The sequence below is a fragment of the Zingiber officinale genome, chromosome 7A (genome assembly GCF_018446385.1).
Source record: "Zingiber officinale cultivar Zhangliang chromosome 7A, Zo_v1.1, whole genome shotgun sequence".
Classification (NCBI taxonomy): Eukaryota; Viridiplantae; Streptophyta; class Magnoliopsida; order Zingiberales; family Zingiberaceae; genus Zingiber; species Zingiber officinale.
Genome location: NC_055998.1, coordinates 78,698,006 through 78,719,846, shown reverse-complemented (window position 1 = coordinate 78,719,846; position 21,841 = coordinate 78,698,006). Strand labels below are relative to the sequence as shown.

General features: G+C 39.5%; 1 protein-coding gene across 1 annotated transcript; it reads right to left on the bottom strand.

The window, feature by feature from the left end:
* Positions 1-13,377: 13,377 nt before the first annotated feature.
* Positions 13,378-14,914, bottom strand: LOC121999455. Its single transcript, XM_042554138.1, has 3 exons — positions 14,900-14,914; positions 14,728-14,785; positions 13,378-14,276 (listed from the first exon to the last, which is right to left on the bottom strand). The coding sequence occupies exons 1-3, from the start codon at positions 14,912-14,914 to the stop codon at positions 13,378-13,380; spliced, it is 972 nt and encodes a 323-aa protein (XP_042410072.1).
* Positions 14,915-21,841: the final 6,927 nt, after the last annotated feature.

Genomic DNA, 21,841 nt, shown 5'->3' with positions numbered 1-21,841 from the left:
ATGTAGAATCAAGGATCTGGACAATTGCCTTCACAACCGACTCCAAATCCTAAAGGAAATGTAAGTGCATTGTCTTTGCGAAGTGATAAAAAAATTCCAGACCCAAGTCAGAATTATCCAGCTGGATCACAGCAGAGCTTACCCAAACCAGCTGCAGATTCAACTTTACAGAATTCTCAGATTTTTCCAGCAAATTCAGATCCAACAAATTCTGCATAGAATGACAATTTTGGAGTTGATCAGCAGCATTTAACTCACCCTACAGTGTCAGAATCTGATCAAATTGATGAAGCAGATTTCGGCTTGAAAGTTAATCCAACAGCAGCTCCAAATTCAGCATAGAATCTGGACAATTCAACACAGAATCTGGATAATCATCTGAACAGGCAAGGAGCTGAGTCTTCCATTCCGTTACCTTTCCCTCAAAGAAGTGTATAACCAAGAAAAGAGATGGAGGAAGAAAAGGCTAGAGAATATCAAGATTTGGTGAAATTATTTAGCAAGGTTGAAGTGAATGTGCCTTTGCTTACCATGATAAAGCAAATTCCTAAATATGCCAAATTCCTCAAGGATCTTTGTGTGCACAAAAAGAAATTGAAGGGAAATGAATTAATAAGTATGGGAAAAAATGTTTCAGCATTACTTCAGCCAGTTCCTCAGAAGTGTGAAGATCCAAGAGTTTTCACAATTCCTTGTGTTATAGGAGATTGTATTTTTGAGGATGCAATGTTAGATCTTGGAGCTTCTATTAATGTGATGCCTAAGTCAGTTTTTCAGTCATTATGAATTGAACCTCTGCAGCCTACAGGTGTAGTGATTCAGTTGGCTAACCGAAGTCAAGCACACCCAGCTGGAGTGATTGAGGATGTATTGGTAAAAGTGAGGGAGTTAATTTTTCCTGCAGATTTTTACATCTTAGATATGGAGGGTGATGTGCTTACAAACAGATCTCCGCTTATTCTTGGACGTCCATTCTTGAAGACTGCTAGAACCAAGATAGATGTACATGCAGGAACTCTTTCTATGGAGATAGGAGACACAGTGGTTCGGTTCAGCATTTTTGAGGCTATGAAGCATTCAAGAGAGGACCATTCTATTCTTAGCTTGGATATTTCAAAGGAGCTGGATAACATGGAGTTTTTGTCAGATGTTGATTCAGATTTAGAGGTTTCTGATTTTGGTCAAGAGAATGAATTTGTTTCATTGTTGGAAGATATTTTAGATGTAGAAGAAAATGTTAACTCAAGTGAATGCGTAGGGGATTACTTAGGAGAAGCATTATCCCTATGATCGCTCAGAGAGGAAGAGGTATGTGTAGGGGATTGCTCAGCAGCACTACCCCTAGGATCACCTACTATGGATCAGACATAGGAGGAATTGAAGTCATTGCCTCAACATTTGAAATATGCCTATTTGGGAGAGAATCAACAGCTACCTGTCATTATAGCTCAGAATTTGGAACCGGATCAGGAGGAACGATTGTTAGAGATTCTGAGACAGTATAGGAAGGCCATTGGATGAACTCTGGCAAACATTCTTGGGATCAGTCCTTCCATTTGTATGCATAGGATTCACTTAGAGGAGGATGTAAAACCAGTGATACAGCCACAGAGACGACTGAACCCTTTGATTTTGGGCGTGGTAAAGAAGGAGGTGACTAGACTCTTACAGGCGGACATTATTTATCCGATTTCTGACAGTAAATGGGTCAACCCTATCCATGTGGTTCCGAAGAAGTCAGGGGTGATAGTGGTAGCTAATGAAGAGAACGAACTGGTGCCCACGAGAGTTAAGAATTCTTGGAGAGTATGTGTGGACTACAGGAAGCTGAACCAAGCAAGGCAAAAGGATCATTATCCACTTCCTTTTATTGATCAGATGTTGGAGAGGCTGGCAGGTAAATCACATTATTATTTTCTTGATAGGTACACTGGTTATTTTCAGATTTGCATCGACCCAGAGGACCAGGAGAAGACTACCTTCACCTGCCCTTTCGGTACATTCGCATATCGTAGGATGCCATTCGGACTATGCAACGCTCCAGGTACTTTTCAGCGATGCATGGTGAGTATTTTTGGGGATTTATTAGAGCATTGCATGGAAGTATTCATGGATGATTTTTCTATTTATGGCTCTTCATTTGATGCATGTTTGGAAAACTTGTCTTGAGTTTTGAGTAGATGTATCGACACGGATTTGGTTTTGAATTTTGAAAAGTGTCACTTTATGGTAGAGCATGGCATTGTTTTAGGTCATATAGTCTTTAGGAAGGGCATTGAAGTAGATTCTGCTAAAATTAGCGCTATATCTTCTTTATCTTACCCCACATGCGTGCGGGAGGTTCGAACTTTTCTTGGCCATGCAGGATTCTATAGGAGATTTATTAGGGACTTCAGTAAGATTGCTCTACCCTTATCTCGGCTACTTCAGAAGGATGTTGTGTTCCATTTTGATCAGAGGTGTATGGAGGCTTTTGACAGATTGAAGGAGGCTCTTACCTCAGCACCTATTATCAGACCCCTAGACTGGTCCTTACCTTTTGAGTTGATGTGTGATGCTTTAGACTATACAGTGGGAGATGTACTGGCACAGAGAGTGGAAGGAGCACCACATGTTATTTGTTACGCTTCCAAGACCTTAGACTCAGCTCAATCGAACTACACAACAACAGAAAAAGAGCTTCTTTCTATTGTTTTTGCTTTAGATAAGTTCAGATCATATCTTCTTTGTTCTCATGTGATTATTTTTTTTTATCATGCAGCTTTGAAGTATCTCCTCAAGAAGCCTAATGCAAAGCCTAGATTAATCAGATGGATGCTTCTGCTTCAAGAATTCGACGTACAGATACGTGATAGGAGCGGGAAGGAGAACTTGGTTGCAGATCACTTGAGCAGGATCGAAGGAGACTTGGACCATTCGGCTATTGATGATGATTTCAGGGATGAGCAACTTCTACAGTTGCAGGGCGAGTCTCCATGGTATGCGGATCTAGTGAATTTCTTAGTTGCACATGTTTATCCCAAACAATTTTCAAAAGCTCAAAAAGATAAATTAAAAGTGATTCAAAATTCTATGTTTGGGATGATCCTTATTTGTGGAAGTTTTGTAGTGATCTGATCATTAGGAGATGCATACCTGACTCTGAGTTTCAGTCTGTACTTACTTTTTGTCATTCTTTTGAGTGTGGAGGACATTTTGGACCACAAAGAACTGCTAGGAAAGTATTAGAATATGATTTGTATTGGCCTACCCTTTTTTGTGATGCTTATGCTTTTTATCGATCATGTGATAGGTGTCAACGAACTGGGAACATAGGACTTAGAAATGAAATGCCTCAACAATTCATATTATTTTGTGAGATTTTTGATGTTTGGGGTATTGACTTTATGGGTCCATTTCCTGTCTCTTTCGGATTTGCATACATTTTATTGGCAGTTGATTATGTTTCCAAATGGGTGGAGGTCATTCCCACTCGGACTGATGACTCTTCTATTATTATTAGCTTTGTCAGGTCTCACATATTTTGCAGGTTTGGAGTACCCAGGGTGATCATAAGTGATCAAGGGTCTCATTTTTGTAACAGACACATGAAGGCTTTGCTACATAAGTACGGGGTTACACACAAAGTTTCTACATCCTATCACCCTCAAACAAATGGGCAAGCAGAAGTGTCTAACAGGGAGGTGAAATCAATTCTTGAAAAGACTGTGAGACCGGATAGAAAGGATTGGAGTAAAAGACTTGAGATGCACTATAGACTTATAGGACTGCTTTCAAGACCCCTATAGGAATGTCTCCATATAGACTTGTGTATGGAAAAACTTGTCATCTACCCGTGGAGATTGAGCATAGGGCTTATTGGGTGGTTAAAGCATGCAATCTTGATAGTGACACGATTGGAGAAGAAAGGAAATTACAACTTCAAGAACTTGAAGAGATTAGATTGGAAGCCTATGAGAACTCACGGATTTATAAAGAAAAGACCAAGAGATTTCATGACAAACAAATTGTTGTGAAAGAATTCCAAATTGGTGACAAAGTACTTCTATATCGATCTCGTCTCAAATTGATTAAAGGTAAGTTGAGATCTAGATGGGAAGGACCTTATTGTGTTACTAATGTTTTCTTTTATGGAGTGGTTGAGATCCAGGATATGTCTACTGGCCGGAATTTTAAAGTGAATGGACATATGCTTAAAAAGTTTCATGAAGGAGTTAAGGGCTTGGTGGTGGAGGAAATGGAACATGTTGATGCTATCTACCCGAGCTAAAGGGGAGTTTCACTCTATCTTTTGTTTCTTTGTAAATGAATAAATTTTAGGTGCTAGTAGTTTTCTTATTTTTTTAGGTAAAATTTCGGTTTCATTTGGAATTTTCTTGCTTTAATAAATTTTGAGTCTCTTAAGTAGATTTTATTCTTGCATGGTTATGGTTTTGAACTTTAGGTTTTATGTTCATGATAGTTACCATTTCTTTGAGTTTGATAGTCTTTGTTTTAGGAATAAATGGTACTTCCTTCTTTTGACATTTCTTTGTATCATTTTAGGGATTTGAAAAGGAATGTTAAATTTAATTATCAAGTTTAAAGACTTTATAGCTTGAATGAACTCTAGGATTGTATGAGGTTGATACTAGTGATGGATTCTTGATTGATGAAATGGTATGATGACTTGTATTTACCTAGTGAGGTTTGAGCCTATTTGAGTGACACACTTGTAACTTATTTCACTCTAGAACTCGCTTTAAATCTGATTAATACCACCAAAGTAGTATTGAGTCATGTTTTATGAAATTTACACCATTGTCATTTTGCCCCCACCTATTTTTGCTATTTTTTTCTCGTCATGAATCATCATATCTTTGTTCTTTTCTCATGCCTTATTTCTTTGGATGTGGATACCTTGAATATTATGTGATGATTTCATTTTGGCCGGGATGGACAAAAGAGTAAGTGTGGGGGAGGTGCTTAGTTTGATTGAGTTCTCTTGTTGAGTTCTTTTGTTTAGGTGGAGAAATTGAATTCTGTAGAATTAAGGAAGCTCAGTGGGTTAAATTTACTGTGTGTCATTGTTCCAATGTTGATACATTTGATTGAAAATATTGTGAATAGATTGAAATCCAGGAACTGATGCATGGTTAGTTTTTATAGAAACAGAATTCTGCAGAAGTGAAGAGCAGATCTGGGAATTCTGTATCAGTTTTGTACCAAAATCAGAGTGCAATATTCGAAGTGAAGGAAGCCTAATTGAAATTCAAGAAGAGACTGGAAACAAATGGTATGTACCTGTCATGGCATTTGCAAGAAAAGAAAAAAAAAGAATCTAGAAACTTAATCTGGATAACAGAATTCAGTTCATTTGTAGATGATGAAATCTGACGACAATGGATTATAATTGGGATTCAATTGGTGGTTAACATTTCATCAAAGGGGCACTTGAAGAAAAGTATCATTTACTGGGAAAAGTTGAAGAAAAGGACAGGAATTGGTACCTTAAGCAGTGAGGGAAATGCAAGAAACAGAACCCAATTTACATTTGTATCAAGTTGTGAAATTCTTTCATTATCAGCCTTGAAACCCTTGGAATGAATTGGAATTCTTGTATTTCCTGTAGCAATTGTTGTTTATTTTCTTTCCATACTCTACAAACTTGCTGGACAGGATTGTGATAGTATCAAGTTGCTGAAATTGTGAAGTTGCAGCAAGCTGTTTTATTGATGTACTAAGCTGGAACAAGATGGAAATCAATCTATCTTTTGACTTAAATGATTGTAAGTTCTATGGGAATAAATTGTTGAAGCTTGAAACCACTGAGAAGCAGTAATAACAGATGTTATAACAAGTAACCAATCTGAAATTCAGAACCCTGAAAGATATGGCAGAATTGAGCAGTTCTGAAAAGAATTAGAAAGCTGTGCAGTTTGGAATGAATGGAGTATCAAGATTTCAGGAATGATATCAAGGAAAAGAGAAGCTCAGATGAAGTGCTGTAACACGAAGTAACAAATGGAATATTGGCATTAATAGTTTCTATCAAGATTCATTTCAATTACTGAAAGTATGATATAGCAATGACATTTTACAGAAGTGAAGGGCTGCATGTGGTTAAATGAGAAGAATGAAAGAAGTCATTGATGGTTGTTGGTTGTGAAGTAATACTTAATCCAAGAAATGGAGTGTCAAATCTGAAATGGAACAATAAAAACAAAGAGGAGGATTGCTGGAATAACAGGAATGAGTATAGTGCAGAAAATTCAGAAAGTGCAGATTTGCAGAAATATGGCAGTTTTGTGCCAAATTGAGATATGGATTGTAACTATTAAGAGATGATGAAACCTGTAGGCTTCTTAGTGATGCATTGTAAAGAGTCCTAAGAGACAAGATGAAAGAAGTATTGGAGTTTTTTGTGACTCAACAGTGATAGATTGATACAAAGTCCAGCATTGAAAGAAATCTGAAACCAGCAGTGCAGAATGGAGTTTAAGGAGCTACTGGACCATAGAAAAATCTGAAACCCAGCTACCACTTAGTATTGATAATTGGTTATCTTTCTTCTCCAGATTTTACAAGATTTTTAGACAAGGAATTTGATAACAAACAGGAAAATAAAGCTGAAAACTGAAGAAGATTAAACCAAAACTGTAGCTTGAGTTTTGGACTATTATTGCAGTGAGAAAAAGTAAAATCCAAGCTGAAATTTTTGTGCCATTGGAGAAAAAGAGGTGGAGTCTTGAATTCGTACCATTGTTGAAGAGGATGCTTAGAGAAAAGAAGTGAACATCTGAAAAAGAAACTGAATTCTGATTTAAATGCAAAAAAGTTTTGTATCACAGGTAATGTGCTGGTGCTGATTTGTGCCAAACTTTTTGGTTATTCGAATATGAAATGAGGGGAGTTTAAGTCATCTTGATTTATTATCAGCTAGGCAAATTAGGATCGAAGTTGTTGAATCAAAATCAGCAAACTAAAAGTTTGTAGATTCATGTTACCACTATGCCAAGCTATAAGTTATCAGAATTTCAATGTGTTGATGAGGAATGGATGTAATTCAGAGCATGAGATAAACCAAGTCAAAGAATTTCATATTCGATTGGAAATTTTGAAGAAGCTGCAGCTGAGAATTTGCAGAAACAGAATTTTAGCTGCTAATTTCAGATTCTATAAATTGAGGATATGAAGGAAAAATGTAAAGCTATACAATTTGTGCTGTAAATGAAGTGGAGTAAAAGGAAGAGTGCAGATTGGGGTGCTTGCAAAACCAAATCAGCAACAAGAAGCAGTGAAAAGAAGAAATGCAGAATTTCATGCTTGGCCGAAATTGAACATCACATAGAATTCTAGTTCCATGTCTTCCACCTCAAGTTGAAACTTGTTTTCTTCCTTACTTGATCAAATTAATTCTTCCATTTACTTGATCAAATCTTGGAAGATTTTGGGTTCTTCTGTTTCGAGCTTTGATCGTGCTCGACCACATTGGCTTTCACAGTAGCCGGAGAGAATAGATTTCTCTCTGAACTCTTGTTGTCTTCTTCGATGTGAAGTCGAACAATGAGTTCTTCCACATTCATCTCCTTCCGCTTGTGCTTCAGGTAGTTCTTAAAGTCCTTCCAGCCGGAAGGAAGCTTCTCAATGATAGCAACCACCTGGAAGGTTTCACTCAGAACCATCCCTTCTAAGTGGATCTCGTGCAAGATCACCTGAAGCTCCTGGACTTGGCTGATCACCATCTTGGAGTCAACCATCTTGTAGTCCAGGAATCGGCCCACAATGAATTTCTTTGCCCCTGCATCCTCCATCTTGTATTTCTTGTCCAGGGACTCCCACAGCTCCTTAGCCGTTCTCTTCATACTATACACAGCGTATAATGAGTCGGCAAGGCAGTTGAGAATATAATTTCGGCAAAGGAACTCAGAATGAGTCCATGCCTCCACTGTACTGATGGTTTGTACATCAGCATCCTCAGCTCGCTTGGGAGGGTCCTCGGTCAAGAACCGAGCCAGATTGAGCGTGGTCAGGTAGAAGAGCATCTTCTGCTACCACCTCTTGAAGTTTAGTCCACTGAACTTCTCTGGCTTTTCCCCATGACTGATTGGCACAATTCCAATCGGGGCAGAAGGGGCCTGCACATGTTGAGTCTGTTGCACCTCAACATTTCGTTCCATGGCCATCTCAACAGAATCAAGTCTGTTTCAAGATTGTTAGAAACCAAACAATCTGTTGCCGGAGATTTTAGGGAACTTAGTTGAATTTAAAACTTACACGGAATTTAAATTCAACTTACAGTCGAAATGACCTAAGCGGATAATCTCAGGCTGCCAGTAGGAGCTGGTTTCCGTAACGCAACAGAGCTGAGCGACAAGGCAAGTCTGCAGAGCGGTAGAGCAGGTCTGCAGAGCGACAGACCAGAGCGGAAGACTAAGTCTGCAGAGCAGAAGAGCAGGTCTGCAGAGTGGCAGAGCAGAGCGGAAGACCAAGTCTGCAGAGCAGAAGACCAGGTCTGCAGAGCGGTAGACCAGAGCAGTCGAGCAGGTCTGCAAAGCGGCATACCAGAGTGGCAGAGCAGGTCTGCACTGCAGAGCAGAAGACCATGTCTGCAGAGCGGTAGACCAGAGCAGTCGAGCAGGTCAGCAGAGCGGAAGACCAGGTCAGCAGGGCAGGTCTGCAGAGCGGCAAACCAGAGCTGTAGTGCGGAAGACCAGAGCAGCAGGGCAGGTCTGTAGAGCGGCAGACCAGAGCTGCAGTGCGGATGACCAGAGCAGCAGATCAGAGAGGTAGCGCAGGTCTGCAAAGCGGAAGACCAGAGAGGTAGAGCAGGTCTACAGAGCGCCAGACCAGATTTGCAGAGCGGAAGACCAGGTTTGCAGAACGGAACGACAGGGCTGGTCTGCAAAGCGGAAGACCAGGTCTGCACTTGATTTGGCAAAAGACAGATCGGGCGAGGAGACTCGCTGACCGGGAAAAACTGACCGAGGCCTGCGAGAGTCGCAGTTTCCTTGAAACAAATTCGCCCACCTCCAGCTGTGCTTCGAGGCTTACAAGGGTCATATGTTTCCCAGGATACAACGGTAGACCGTGAATCCGACCAAGCACTGGTGGTCACGGCGAACTGAGTGGCACCCGATTGCTATCACTGGCACTCCGCCGAGCAGCTGCAGGAGGAAGAAAATGGAGAGCCTTTGCTATGCTGTGTACGGAACCCTTTTGCCTGTAGTCACAGGCTCCTTTTATAACAGCTCAAATGAACGATAAAATTAATGATCATTACTCATCAAGATACGAAACGGCAGCGTTTCCACTTGGGCGAATTTTGCCTAGACCGGTCCGACATTCGTATGCACAGGTCGCGCTCGCACACAAGTCAACTTAGTTCAGTGCAAATCCGGACCCTAAATTTGCACCCCCTTGCGCACCCACGCATGAGAGAGAGCCTCTCCCCATGCATTTGTTCACAACCTCAATGTATGTGAATCAATATAAATCCACAAAAGTACCTTAAAACTTCCAATGTGGGACTAAAGTCTCATTCACAAAGGAACCTCTTTCCTATTCCATTTCCTCTCCATCCACTTATTCAACAATTCTATCCATATTTTACTTTACTCAGATCGGATATCAAATTCTCCATCAAATTATGAAATTATCCTCGACTCTAATCTTTTGTGCTTTTGACGATAGGATACATAAAAATGTTTTTAGTTTAAATTCTATGCCTAAATGAATTAATAACCAATAAAAGCTTCAAAATTACTGAGTAATTTTAGAAATCTTCAGGTTCGGTGAGGATTTTTTCTCAAAAAATAAATTACGAGGGGGAAAAACTTGCCAAAAAGAACTTCTCCGAAAGGTTACACAGGGATCCTTCAAGAATTTCTCCGAAACTTGCCGTAAAGAAGGTAAATACTGAGTGTTGTAGGTTTTTCTTCTGGTAATGTTGATGTCAAAACTTATAAATCGATAAAAAAAAAATCAATTTCAATCTTTTTTAGTCTCAAAATTTGATTCCTGAGCTGAAATATCACTGTAAGGCTGTTGATAGTGGAAGACAATTGATCAGAGTAAAAAAAAATGATGAAGACAAGAAGAATCTGTAGCAGGATAGTCATCTGAAAAGTGGTTTTTGTAATGTTTTATAGGGGTGGAGGGATGGGGCGGTTCATAATATTGTTTTTACTTCCAAATGCTAAGAGTCCTGCAAGGTAGCATACATTTGCATGCCAATGCATGTGAAGGAGACGATGCAACATTTTTTGTTCATGATGTGTACCTAGAGTATCTACTAGATAACTATTGTGCTGCCTCCTTTTATTCTAATGGATTTTTAGGCGTAGTGGCTGATTGCTGCTCAAGTTTGAATTCATGTAATGAATCCAATCTACCTCAACCACTATGGTTGATATTTTCTTTTAATGATTATCTTCTTTTTGCTGTAGTTCACTAATACCATTTTTCCAATCCCCAACCTCCCTCCCCCCAAAGGAATCACATGATTCCATGTTTTATGTCCCCTCGGAACGGTCTAGTGGCTAGCACATGAGGTATTATCACCATGACGTATGGGGTTCGAATTTTGACAAAGTCGAGATAAATACCTTCCTTAAAGCATCAACATCAGATACTCTAAATATACATTTTACCTTAAATTTTACATTTTACCTACAAAAATTCTCTTGTATCAGATACCCTACTAGTTCCCTAAATTTAGATTTTATGAACAGTAACTCCCTAAATTTAGGGAATGAAATCGCTATCCTAAACATTAAAATATTATTCTCATCGTTTCTTTTTCTCTCTCTCTCGAAGGTTTGTCGTTTCTCTCAACGCCAACGTCGATTTCTTCTTCTCGCTCAGGTTTGCCATTTCTTTTTCTTTGTTCAAAGGTTTGCCATTTCTTCTTCTTTGCTCAAAGGTTTGTCGTTTCTTCTTCTCTCAACACCTATTTCTTCTTCTCGCTCAGGTTTGTCATTTCTTCTTCTCTGCTCAAAGGTATGTCGTTTCTTCTTTTCTCAATGTCTGTTCTTCTTCTCTCAACCCTTGTTTTTTAAAACCTCTCACACTTTATTTCTCTGGATTTTACAGATTGACAGCCATCCGTGGAAGAGCATTCCGAGTTTTTATTTTCTCTCCCTAGGGTTTTTGGGGCATTTATCAACAGATTTCACATTTTGAGTTTCGGATCACTAGATCATTGATTGGGAACTTGTAAGTTTTCTCACGATCTTATTTTCTTTGTATTTATCTTGCAATTTTATTTTTGGTTGCTTCGTTGTTGTTTTTGTATGAATGTGCAGATTTTACGAAGGATTTTATTTTTTTTATTTTTGTATAGTTTATTGAAGCAAGGGGTTCTTTCGTGATTTTCAATTATTTTTTTCATACTGCATTTCTACAATTCTACATGTTCGTTTGCGCATCTGCATTTCTACATGTTCGTTTGCATTTAGTGATTTTAACTTCTTTTTTTCATTTTCTTGTTCCCATGTTTATATGTATAATTTTGTAATGCGAGAGTTGGCTTAACGAAAAATCATTGGAATCGAGCGAAGAGTTAATTGTGTGTAAGATCTAGTATGCTGCTCGCGGTACAGATTCTTTGAAACAATGGTATTTTCATCAGTAATGTCTTATGCAATGAGTGTAAGGAACTAAATGATTTTGCTGCATGGAAAGTTTAACTTAAGAAGGGAATCGAGATCACCATCTACTATAAAATTTTTTGGTTAACATATATCTCACTATTTCTCTGACTGGTATCTATACATGTTGATTATATGACAAATTGTTTAATTTTTTAGCACTATGGATCCTCAAAGTGGTGATGGAATCTTCACTCAACTTTTACAAGATAGAGATCCAAACATTCTGAATGATTTCGTGACGGCTATTCCAACTCCTCAAACTATCATCGAAGGCACTAGTAAAAAAACTCAGCGAGGTGTGAATTTCACTCATGAAGAAGACAAAATATTAGTTAGTGGTGGCTTAGTACGAGCTTAGATGCAATTGTTGGGAACGATAAAAAAATCCATTACATTTTGGAGTAGGATACATCAATACTACCATGAATGCAAGAAGCCTAATTTTCAAGAACGAACCGTTCACTCACTAACAAATCGTTGGAGCACTATTCAACATTCAGTCAATAAGTTTTGTGCTTGCTTGGCTCAAGTTGAAAACTTGTATCAAAGTGGTCATAGTGAGAATGATAAGGTACATATTTTTTTTGGTTCAGGTTATTTTGTTTGATATGCAAACACTTTTTAGATTTTTTCAAGTTATTTTCTTTGATATGCAAACACTTTCGGTCATGATAAATTTGTACTCTTTACAGATTAAGCTAGCCAAAGCTAGCTACAAAGTGAATGAAAACAATGAATTCACATTTGAGTATTGTTGGGAAATATTAAGATATCAACCAAAATGGATATTGTAGAAAGAAGAAGTCAAGGGAAAGAAAAGAAAAGTCACTTCTGCTTCTCCTTCTACCCTAGACACTATAAATTTGGGAGATGAAGACTTGTCTTCAATGTCCTCTCATTGGGAGAGACCACAAGGTAGGAAGGCTCAAAAAGATTGAGAGAAGAAAAATCAAAACAACTTGAAGCAGTGGTTGAGTGAATAACCAATGACAAGAAGCAACTCCACGATGAAAAGATGGCCAAAATAGATATGTTGGTAGAAATTGAAAAGGAGAAGATTAAGCTGAAAACAGAAATTGAAAAAGAAAAGGTGAAGCAGAAAGATCGTTTGATCACGATGGTTGAGGAAGAAAAAAATGAAAAGATTATGTTGATGGATATCAGTGGATTGGATGAAGTGCAACAAGAGTACATTATGAAACGACAATTACAAATTCTTCAAAATATGAAGAATTGATATATCAAATTTTATACTTTTGGTATTGTGTTGTAATATGCTACTATATTTTGTTTTTTGGAACAACCATTGAAATTTTATTATGGTTTGTAAATATGCTACTTCATCATACAACATTACATCAAAATCAACTTAAATTCAAATGCAATAACATTGTAAATCAAATATAACATAAAAACACATATTTTGGTTGATATTTGTTTACTCTTCACCTCGTAGCATCCATTGATGTTCAATAAGGTCAAATTGTAGTTGTGAATGAGTTTCTTTGTTTCTAATGCCATGATGACATTGAAGGAAATCCATAAATTGAGAAGTGGGATACCGGGAAATTGGTTCTAAGTTTGTATCATCTTCTTGGTCATAATCAAAATCATGTGCTCTAAGGTAAGAATCTCTTTCATCCTCAACGATCATGTTGTGTAATATTATGCAGGCCATCATAATATCTTTCAGTACAGATTGACAAAAATATCGTGCTGGCCCACGAACAATTGCAAAGCGTGCCTATAGAACTCCAAATGCTCGCTCGACATCCTTCCTCGTAGATTCTTGAGCTGATGCAAACAATTGTCTTTTACGACCTTGTGGTGTTGGAATGATTTTGACAAATGTAGACCATGAAGGATAGATTCCATCTGCAAGATAGTATCCCATAGTATAATCGTGGCCATTGATTGAGTAGTTAACTTTAGAAGCACGACCTTCAGCAATTTCTGTAAATATATTAGATCTTTCCAGCACATTGATATCATTATGTGACCCAGGTAAACCAAAAAATGCATGCCATATCCAAATATCATAAGACGCCACTGCTTCCAAAATAATTGTTGGCTCATGTGCATGACCAGTATACATACCTCTCCATGTAGTCGGACAATTCTTCCATTTCCAGTGCATGCATTCAATGCTCCCCAACATACATGAAAATCCTCGTTTCTCACCGACTGCCAGCAATCTAGCAATGTCTTTGCTATTTGGAGACCGCAAGTACTCACCTCCAAAGATTGAGATTACCGCTTTGACAAAAAGTTTCATGCTCTTTATTGTTGTGGTTTCTCCAATTCTTACATACTCATCCAAGAGATCAGCTCCAACTCCATAAGCAAGGATCCTCAAGGTAGCAGTTACCTTTTGTAAAGAAGAAAGCCCAAGAGTTCCAGCAGCATTTCTTCTTTGAACGAAGTATGGTTCATGTTTCTCCACATTGTTAAGAATTCGAAGAAAGAGGTCATGATTCATTCGAAACCTCCTCCTGAATATATTAGGAGGATATACCAATGCATCAGCAAAGTAGTCATTGAAGAGACATATGTGACCCTCCAAAGAATTTCTCCTAATAAACGCACATCGTTGCTTGCCGAGAATGATCTGTGATCGTGAACCTTCTTCATCATCTAATGAATCTTCAATTTAAAAGGCACTTACAATTATTTCCAACTCATCATCAGAAGAAAGTAGACAATCGTAATTACTAATGAAATGAGACATTATTGGAAATTTTTGGGAAAATTGTATTTGTATGAGATTGATGATATGAATAGGTACTCATGATATTATGTGATTTTATACTAAAAAAATATGGTCGTTGAGGAATATAGACGTTGGAATAGTTGGTGCAAAATCATTAATATGGATAATAATAAAAAAGTATAGAGGAGAGAGAAATAATAATAAATAAATGAAGATATGGTAAATTATAGAGTAGCTGGTGTACCATGCATTGAAAAGGGATTCTCTAAATTTAATAAAGTTGATTGTTTACCTTAAATTTTAGAGATATTGATAAGGAAACTGATATGGATGCTCTTATGTGTTAGTCACTATTCCAAAGGCTAGTAACCGCCCGTGATTTACCTCCTCCGTGTTGGCCCTGTGAAGGGTTGACGAGGGCGCCGAAGGCGAGCGTATTCACCTTTTGCCATCATGATTCCATGTTTCATACTGTTTTCATGTGTCTCAAATATACATTTATTTACTTCTTTTCGAACATATCACTAAAAAAAATTAGGATTACCGACGAACTTACCAAAGATATTTTCATCGGTATTCCCTGATAAAATATTTATCCATCGAGAATTCACAAATATGTGCCGAACAATCTGGGTATTATCGACGGAATATAAATTCTGTCATTAATCTCTATAGGGATTACCGACGGAATATGTATTTCGTCTGTAATCTCAGGGATTATCAATAGAATATGTATTCCGTTGGTAATCACTTTTAGTGAATACTGACGGAATAGTGATTACGTCGGTAATCCTGATTATTAGGGTTTCTTGGCCATGATCTTTCTCTTTACTCACGCGCGCAGAAAATCTCCTCAATCTCCTCTGACTCGAGCGATTCTCTAGTAAATCCTCCCCTATCTCTCCCTCCCCCCTTTCCCCCTCTTCCCGAGGCTATGTCAGTCGCGTGCTGGCGGCTGTGTCGGCCACTAACTGGCTGTCTGCTAGCGACTGTGCCGGCCGCCAGCACTCGCGGATGTGCCGGCCGCTAGCTGAGTGCTGGCGGCTATACCAGACGCGTGTTGGCGACTGTGCCGGCCGCCAGTCGTGTGCCAGGGTGGCTGTACCGGCCGATAGCCGTGTGCCGACGGTTGTGCCGTCGCCAGCCACATGTTGGCGGCTGTGCCGGCACGCAGCTGTGTTGGCACGCAACTGTATTGGTTGTGTCGACACGCAGCTGTGCCAGATGTGCTAGCTGTGCTAGCCACCAACTGCGTGTTAGTATCTAAGATAATTTTAAACCTCCTTTTTGTAGGATCAAAAGAGTGCGATAGAGGGAGGAGGGGATGAATATCGAACTTTAAAAACTTTTCTTTTCATGTTTTAAAGACAATGAGAATATGCAGCGGAAAGTAAAAGACTTGTTTGGTTACTTGGTTCGGAGCCTAGGTCGACTCCTACTCCAAGACCCATGATCCTTGATCGCACCGTTAGATGATTCACTAAAACTCTTTTTTCCGAAAATCTCAGAAAGAAGCAGTGCATACAAATGAATAAGATAGTAACAACTTACTATTTTACTAATAAATAAGTACAATTACAAGCTAGTAAAATTATATCGACTTAAGAATGAGTATGCAGCTTGTCGACACTTCTTGGAGTAGTAGCTTACGTGTGAAGAGTAGTTGTAGAATGGATAGTCGCTTGTGCAAAGATGAACTTCAAACAGATCATATTTCGTTACCTTAGCCTCGGACCTCGAGCTCTCTTTTATAAGAGTCATCGACGTTTGGTTGACTGATCCTTGGGTTCGGTCAACCGAACCAGCTCCCTTCCATCTTTGCTAAGATCTGATGCTGATTCGATCTTTAACATTTAATGACAATTAAGTGTTCGGTCGACTGATCCCCTTGTTCGATCGATCAAATAAATATCCTTCCTTGTTCGTCGAGATATGGAATTAATGTGCCATTAAGTGATGATTGCTCGATCGACCGATCTCCTGGTTTAGTCGACCGATCAATCATTCTTCCTTCTTTGCTTCTGCTCAATCTAAACTTTCAACTGATCCTCTGGTTCGGTTGACCGATTAAGCTTTGATCAGAACGTGCTCTGCTTTGGTCTGAACTGATCTCTAATCTGTGTCAAGTTGGGTCGGTCGATTGATCCCTGCGTTCGGTCAATTGATCAGGTCAGATTTGCAAAACATTATTAGACAATATAATCCTGCAAAACAAAGATTAGCATAGTAATACTATATTTAATGCATGAAGAGTATTAGACAGTAGAACTGTCTTGATCTTAACTTGGAAACCTTCCCAATTTCTTCAGTTGGATCAATGACATTAGGTTGTTCTTTTCAGGAACACGATCTCATTGTCACTCCTCCAGTTGCTTACCTCAACCTACCTACCAAACATGGTCCTCTAGACCTGTTTGGACTTTGTCTGCTCAATGTCTGATCATCTAATCCACTAAGACTTTTCTTGCAATACTATATTAGCCAATAGTAATAATAGTAATATAGAATACTATGGTAAACCTAAACTTAGATTTATCGAAATCCGCTGGTCCGGTCGACCGCCCTAAACCATCAGATCTGTTAGGACCCTTGGTGGCCGGCTAAAGGGGGGTGAATAGTCCCTGCACAAAGATAGAACAAAACAACCTTTCTCGAACTTATAACTTAAACAAAAATAACACTTGCATAAAATGAGTAATAGATAAACTGAAAAGACAGAGATATAGCAGGTTTACTTGGTTACAATCGGGTAGGTTGTTAATCCAAGGTAGATTAATGCTCACTAATATCTCCTTCAGGCAGAGAAGCCTTTTTACAGCAGTAAACACACAGAATTAGAGAGCTAAATAGAAAACTAAAAGCGTACAAGTGTTGTTTCATAGTTTATTGTTATACTTAGCTTCTGGGAGCAGGGCTATTTATATAGCCCTACTCAGGGCGCCTAGAAGTATTCCAAGCACCTGGAATGGGATAGAAATCTATCCCTAACATAATGGTCAAAAGCCATGTTGATCTGGATAAAAGTTAGGTTCCGGGCGCCCCGATCTGCTCCGGGCGCCCCGGACTGGTCCGGGTGCCCTAAAGTGATCCAGGCGCCCCGAACCGGTCCAGGTGCCCCGGGTATCAGAAGTCAGCCTTTTGCTAACTTTTGGTCCGGGCCTCCTTCTTCGGTTCCGCTCGCCTCGATTCTGGTCTTTCGCTCCGACTCTAGCTCCGCTCGCTTGGGTGATTTCAGCCATCCGGAATAAGGCTCACCCGAACCCAACTTCCGGTCTTCTCGAGCAAATTTTCGCTCCGGCTTCTCGTCCCTTGGAATCGCTGCTTGCTTCCTTCTTGTCCGCCAGCATACTTTTCCTCAACTTTCTGTCCCTCAGATAGCTGCGTCTTTTGCTCCTCGAGCAATCTTCCGCTCCGGCTTCTCGTCCCTCGGAAACATCGCATGCTCCATTTTTGTCCGTCGGTGTACTCTTCCGCAACACCTCGCCCCTCAGACGCACTGAGCTCATCGACTCTCTCCCATGCCATCCTTCTCGCTAGCTGCGTCTTTCACTCGAGGCTCTATGCTCCTAAGTTCTTGTGCACTTAGACACAAGGTTAAACACAACAGGACCTAACTTAACTTGTTTGATCACATTAAAACTACCTTGGGGTACCAAAAATCTTTCTTTTTTTTGATGTGAGCAACCCAAGTTAAGTTAGGGTAAACCAACATAAAGTAAAAGCAATATTTTGCAATAAAGTGTAAAAATTGGAAAAGTTTAAACTACCTCCCCTTAGACTTAATTTTTGCTTCTCCCAATTTGATTACATAAAAAAGTGGGGTAATTCAAAAGTCTAAGGATAACTTGTCAAGATTTTTAAGTCGTTTAACAAACAAAATTCTGAATTTATAAGGTTAAAATGACTTAAAAAAATTTTGTGAATCTTAAACATAAGTCTAAGAGAAAAAAATAGAAATTGAAAGCCTTAAAATAATTTTGGAAATCTTGAAATATTTTCTTAAAAATGTATAGAGCATGCATTTTGACAAAAGAAAATACATTTTCAAGATTTATAATTTAAAAATTCTTTTAAAAAAATTGTATTTAGATAAATAACTCAAAACTTTCAGAAAAATTTTCTTAGTTAGTAAGGATAACTTTCAAAAATTTTGAATAACAAAATTCAAATATTGAGATTTTTATATAAATAAATATTGAATTCCTCTTTCTAAAAAAAAATTGGGATCAAATTAATTTTGAATAATAATTAAACTCAAAAGGAATTTTATAGTTTTAAAAAATCAATTGCTAAAAAATACAAGTATGATCTTGGAATCCAAAATAGATTCCTTTCTATCGAATTAACAAGAAAATTTTTAGGTTTTTGACAATTTTCTAATTTGCCCATTGTAATATTTAAATTTCCATTTTAGTCTATAATAATTTCTAAAATTCTAAGCAGAGAATTTTGAACATGCAGAAATTTTTAAAGTTTGTGTATGTTCTTTTAACATTTCATTTTCTGTTTTTAGTTTGTCAAAATTCTCTAATCGACAAGCTGTTGCTAGAGTTCCTTTTAACTCATTATTCTCTGTTAATAATTTTTTATTTTCTATTTCTGATTTACAAGAATATTTCGACAATATTTTTATCAAATTAAATAATTGGTGAGGAGGTAGAGACCGTACCTGACTTACCTTGTTGACTTCTGACGCTCCCCCTGTAGAGTTGTTTTCCTCCGACGTTGCTCCCCCTTTATTGATGCTCTCAATGTTTTTCTAAAGAACTTTCTTTATTTTCAGGTAGGTACTCAGCTATGAGAGAAGTTTTGGCAATTTTCTCATTTTTTGCTTCTGATAACAACTCGCAGTTCATTGAGGAGTTCGATTCGGCTACTTTTGGTTCTTCATAGAGCTTTAAGAACTTTTCCCAAAGTTCTTTTGCATTCTCGTAATTGCCGATTCTGTCGACATCCTGGGCAGGCAGAACGCCCAGAAGGTGGAACTCAGCCTTACCGTTAGCCATGAAGTCGTTGCATTGCTTTTCAGTCCATCGATGCTTCTCAATTTCTTTTCCTTCTTTGCTTTTGGGCATATCAAAACCATACTTAATTGTTAATGAAATATTAAAATCAGTTTTTAAATATACCTCCATCCAACGTTTCCGAAAAGCGAACTCCCCCTCAAATACTATGGGTAGATGCTCGGGCCGACCATCTGGTGTGCTTCATTCGGCGGTTAGTTCTCCTGAAGCATCTTGGCTCTGATACCACTTGTTAGGACCCTTGGCGGTCAACTATAGGGGGTGAATAACCCCTGCACAAATATAAAATAAAACAACCTTTCTCGAACTTATAACTTAAACAAAAATAACACTTGCATAAAATGAGTAATAGATAAACTAAAAAGACAGAGGCACAGCAGGTTTACTTGGTTACAACTGGAGAGGTTGTTAATCCAAGGTAGATTAATGCTCACTATATCTCCTACAGGCAGAGAAGCCTTTTTACAGTAGTGAACACACCGAATCAGAGAGCTAAACAGAAAACTAAAAGCATACAAGTGGTGTTTCACAGTTTCTTGTTGTACTTAGCTTCTAGGAGCATGACTGTTTCTATAGCCCTGCTTGGGGTGCCTGGAAGCGTTCTAGGCACCTAGAATGGGATAGAAATCTGTCCCCGACGTAACAATCAAAAGTCACGTCGATCTTGATAAAAATCAAGTTCTGGACACCCCAATCTGCTCCAGGCGCCCCGGACTGGTCCGAGCGCCCCGGACTGATCCGGGCACCCCAACCTGTTCCGGGTGCCCCTGACTGGTCCTGGCGCCCCGGGCATCAGAAGTCAGCCTTTTGCTAACTTTTGGTCCGGGCTTCCTTCTTCGGTTTTGCTCGCCTCAGTCCGGGTCTTCCACTCCGGCTCCGCTCGGTTGGGTGATTTTGGTCATCCGGAATAGGGCTCATCCGAACTCAACTTCCGACCTTCTCGAGCAAACTTACGCTCCAACTTCTCATCCCTCGGAATCACTGCTTGCTTCCTTTTCGTCCGCCAGCGTACTCTTCCATAGCTTTTCATCCCTCGGACAACTCTGTCTTTTGCTCCTCGAGCAATCTTCCGCTTTGGTTTCTCGTCCCTCGAAAACACCGCACACTCCCTTCTCATCCACCGGTGTACTCTTCCGCAGCATCTCGCCCCTCAAATCCACCGAGCCCGTCGGCTCTCTCCCATCCCATTCTTCTCGCTAGCTACGTCTTTCGCTCGACGCCTTGTACTCCTAAGTTCCTATACACTTAGACATAAAGTTAAACACAATATAACCTAACTTAACTTGTTTGATCACATCAAAATTACCTTGGGGTACCAACACGATCAACCTTGCTTGAAGCTCATTATCCTCCAAGACTTCTCGTTTCCTAAGGTTATCTACTCCTAGGATTTTCTTCATCTCGCTTCACTAACTAGTGTTGGTGCGGGTAGCACTAATGGTCTAACTCAGGTTTTGATGAATGACAAATTATGTTAAGTTAGTTTGTTGTTGTCTAACACTTTGATCGAGTGTGTAGGAGAAGTCCAGACAGGTCGACGGGCTGACCGGATGTCTGGCACGAAGCCCAGCTAGGTCGACGGGCTAACCGGATAGCTGGTACGAAATCCAAGCGGGTCGACGGGCTGACCGGACGCTTAGGCACGAAGTCCAGCTAGGTCGACGGGCTGACCGGATAGCTGGCACGAAGTCCAGACAGGTCGACGGGCTGACCGGACGTCTGGCAGGTAAGTAAGGTAAGTCACTGGAGGGGAGTGACTGGGAGGACGCGTTCCCGGGAAGGGAACATTAGGCGTCGATCTAGCTTAGATCCATTTCGGATATCGTGACTAGATTCCGATCTCGGAAAGACGGAATCTAAGTCATACTCTTCTCTATTAAATCATATTACTTTGTTGAATTTTAATTGTGCTAACAATCTATTTTACAGGATATATATATTTGCCTCGGACTAACTCTATTTTGCAGGAGAAAGAGTTTCTGGAAATAGGAGGTCCGGGCGCCCGGAAGCAAATATTATCCATGCCGAGTCGTCGCCACGTGGAGTTCACTGATTAGACTTGCCACGTCGCACTAGGGCGCCCGGAAGGGATCCAGGCGCCCGGAGCAGCATATAAAAGAAGCCCCAGGGGTGGAGCTTCAACATCAATTCAGAACTCTTAGATTGTTTGCTCTGCTGCTCTGTGCTCCAATGACGCTAACGAAGCTCCGACAACGCGCTCTTGTCCTTGTAGTTTTCCTTCTGTCGGTATAGCTTTGTTTTACTTTTTATTAGCATCTCTTGTACTGTCTTTGTAATTATTATTTCGAATTGCTAGTAAATTGCCCAACGAAAGTACTCACGGAGTACGGGCCTTCGAGTAGGAGTCGTCACAGGCTCCGAACGAAGTAAAAACACCGTGTTCATTTGTCTATTGTTGTTAATTCCGCCGTGCTTACACTCGTTATTTTTCGAATCGATATTCACCCCCCCTC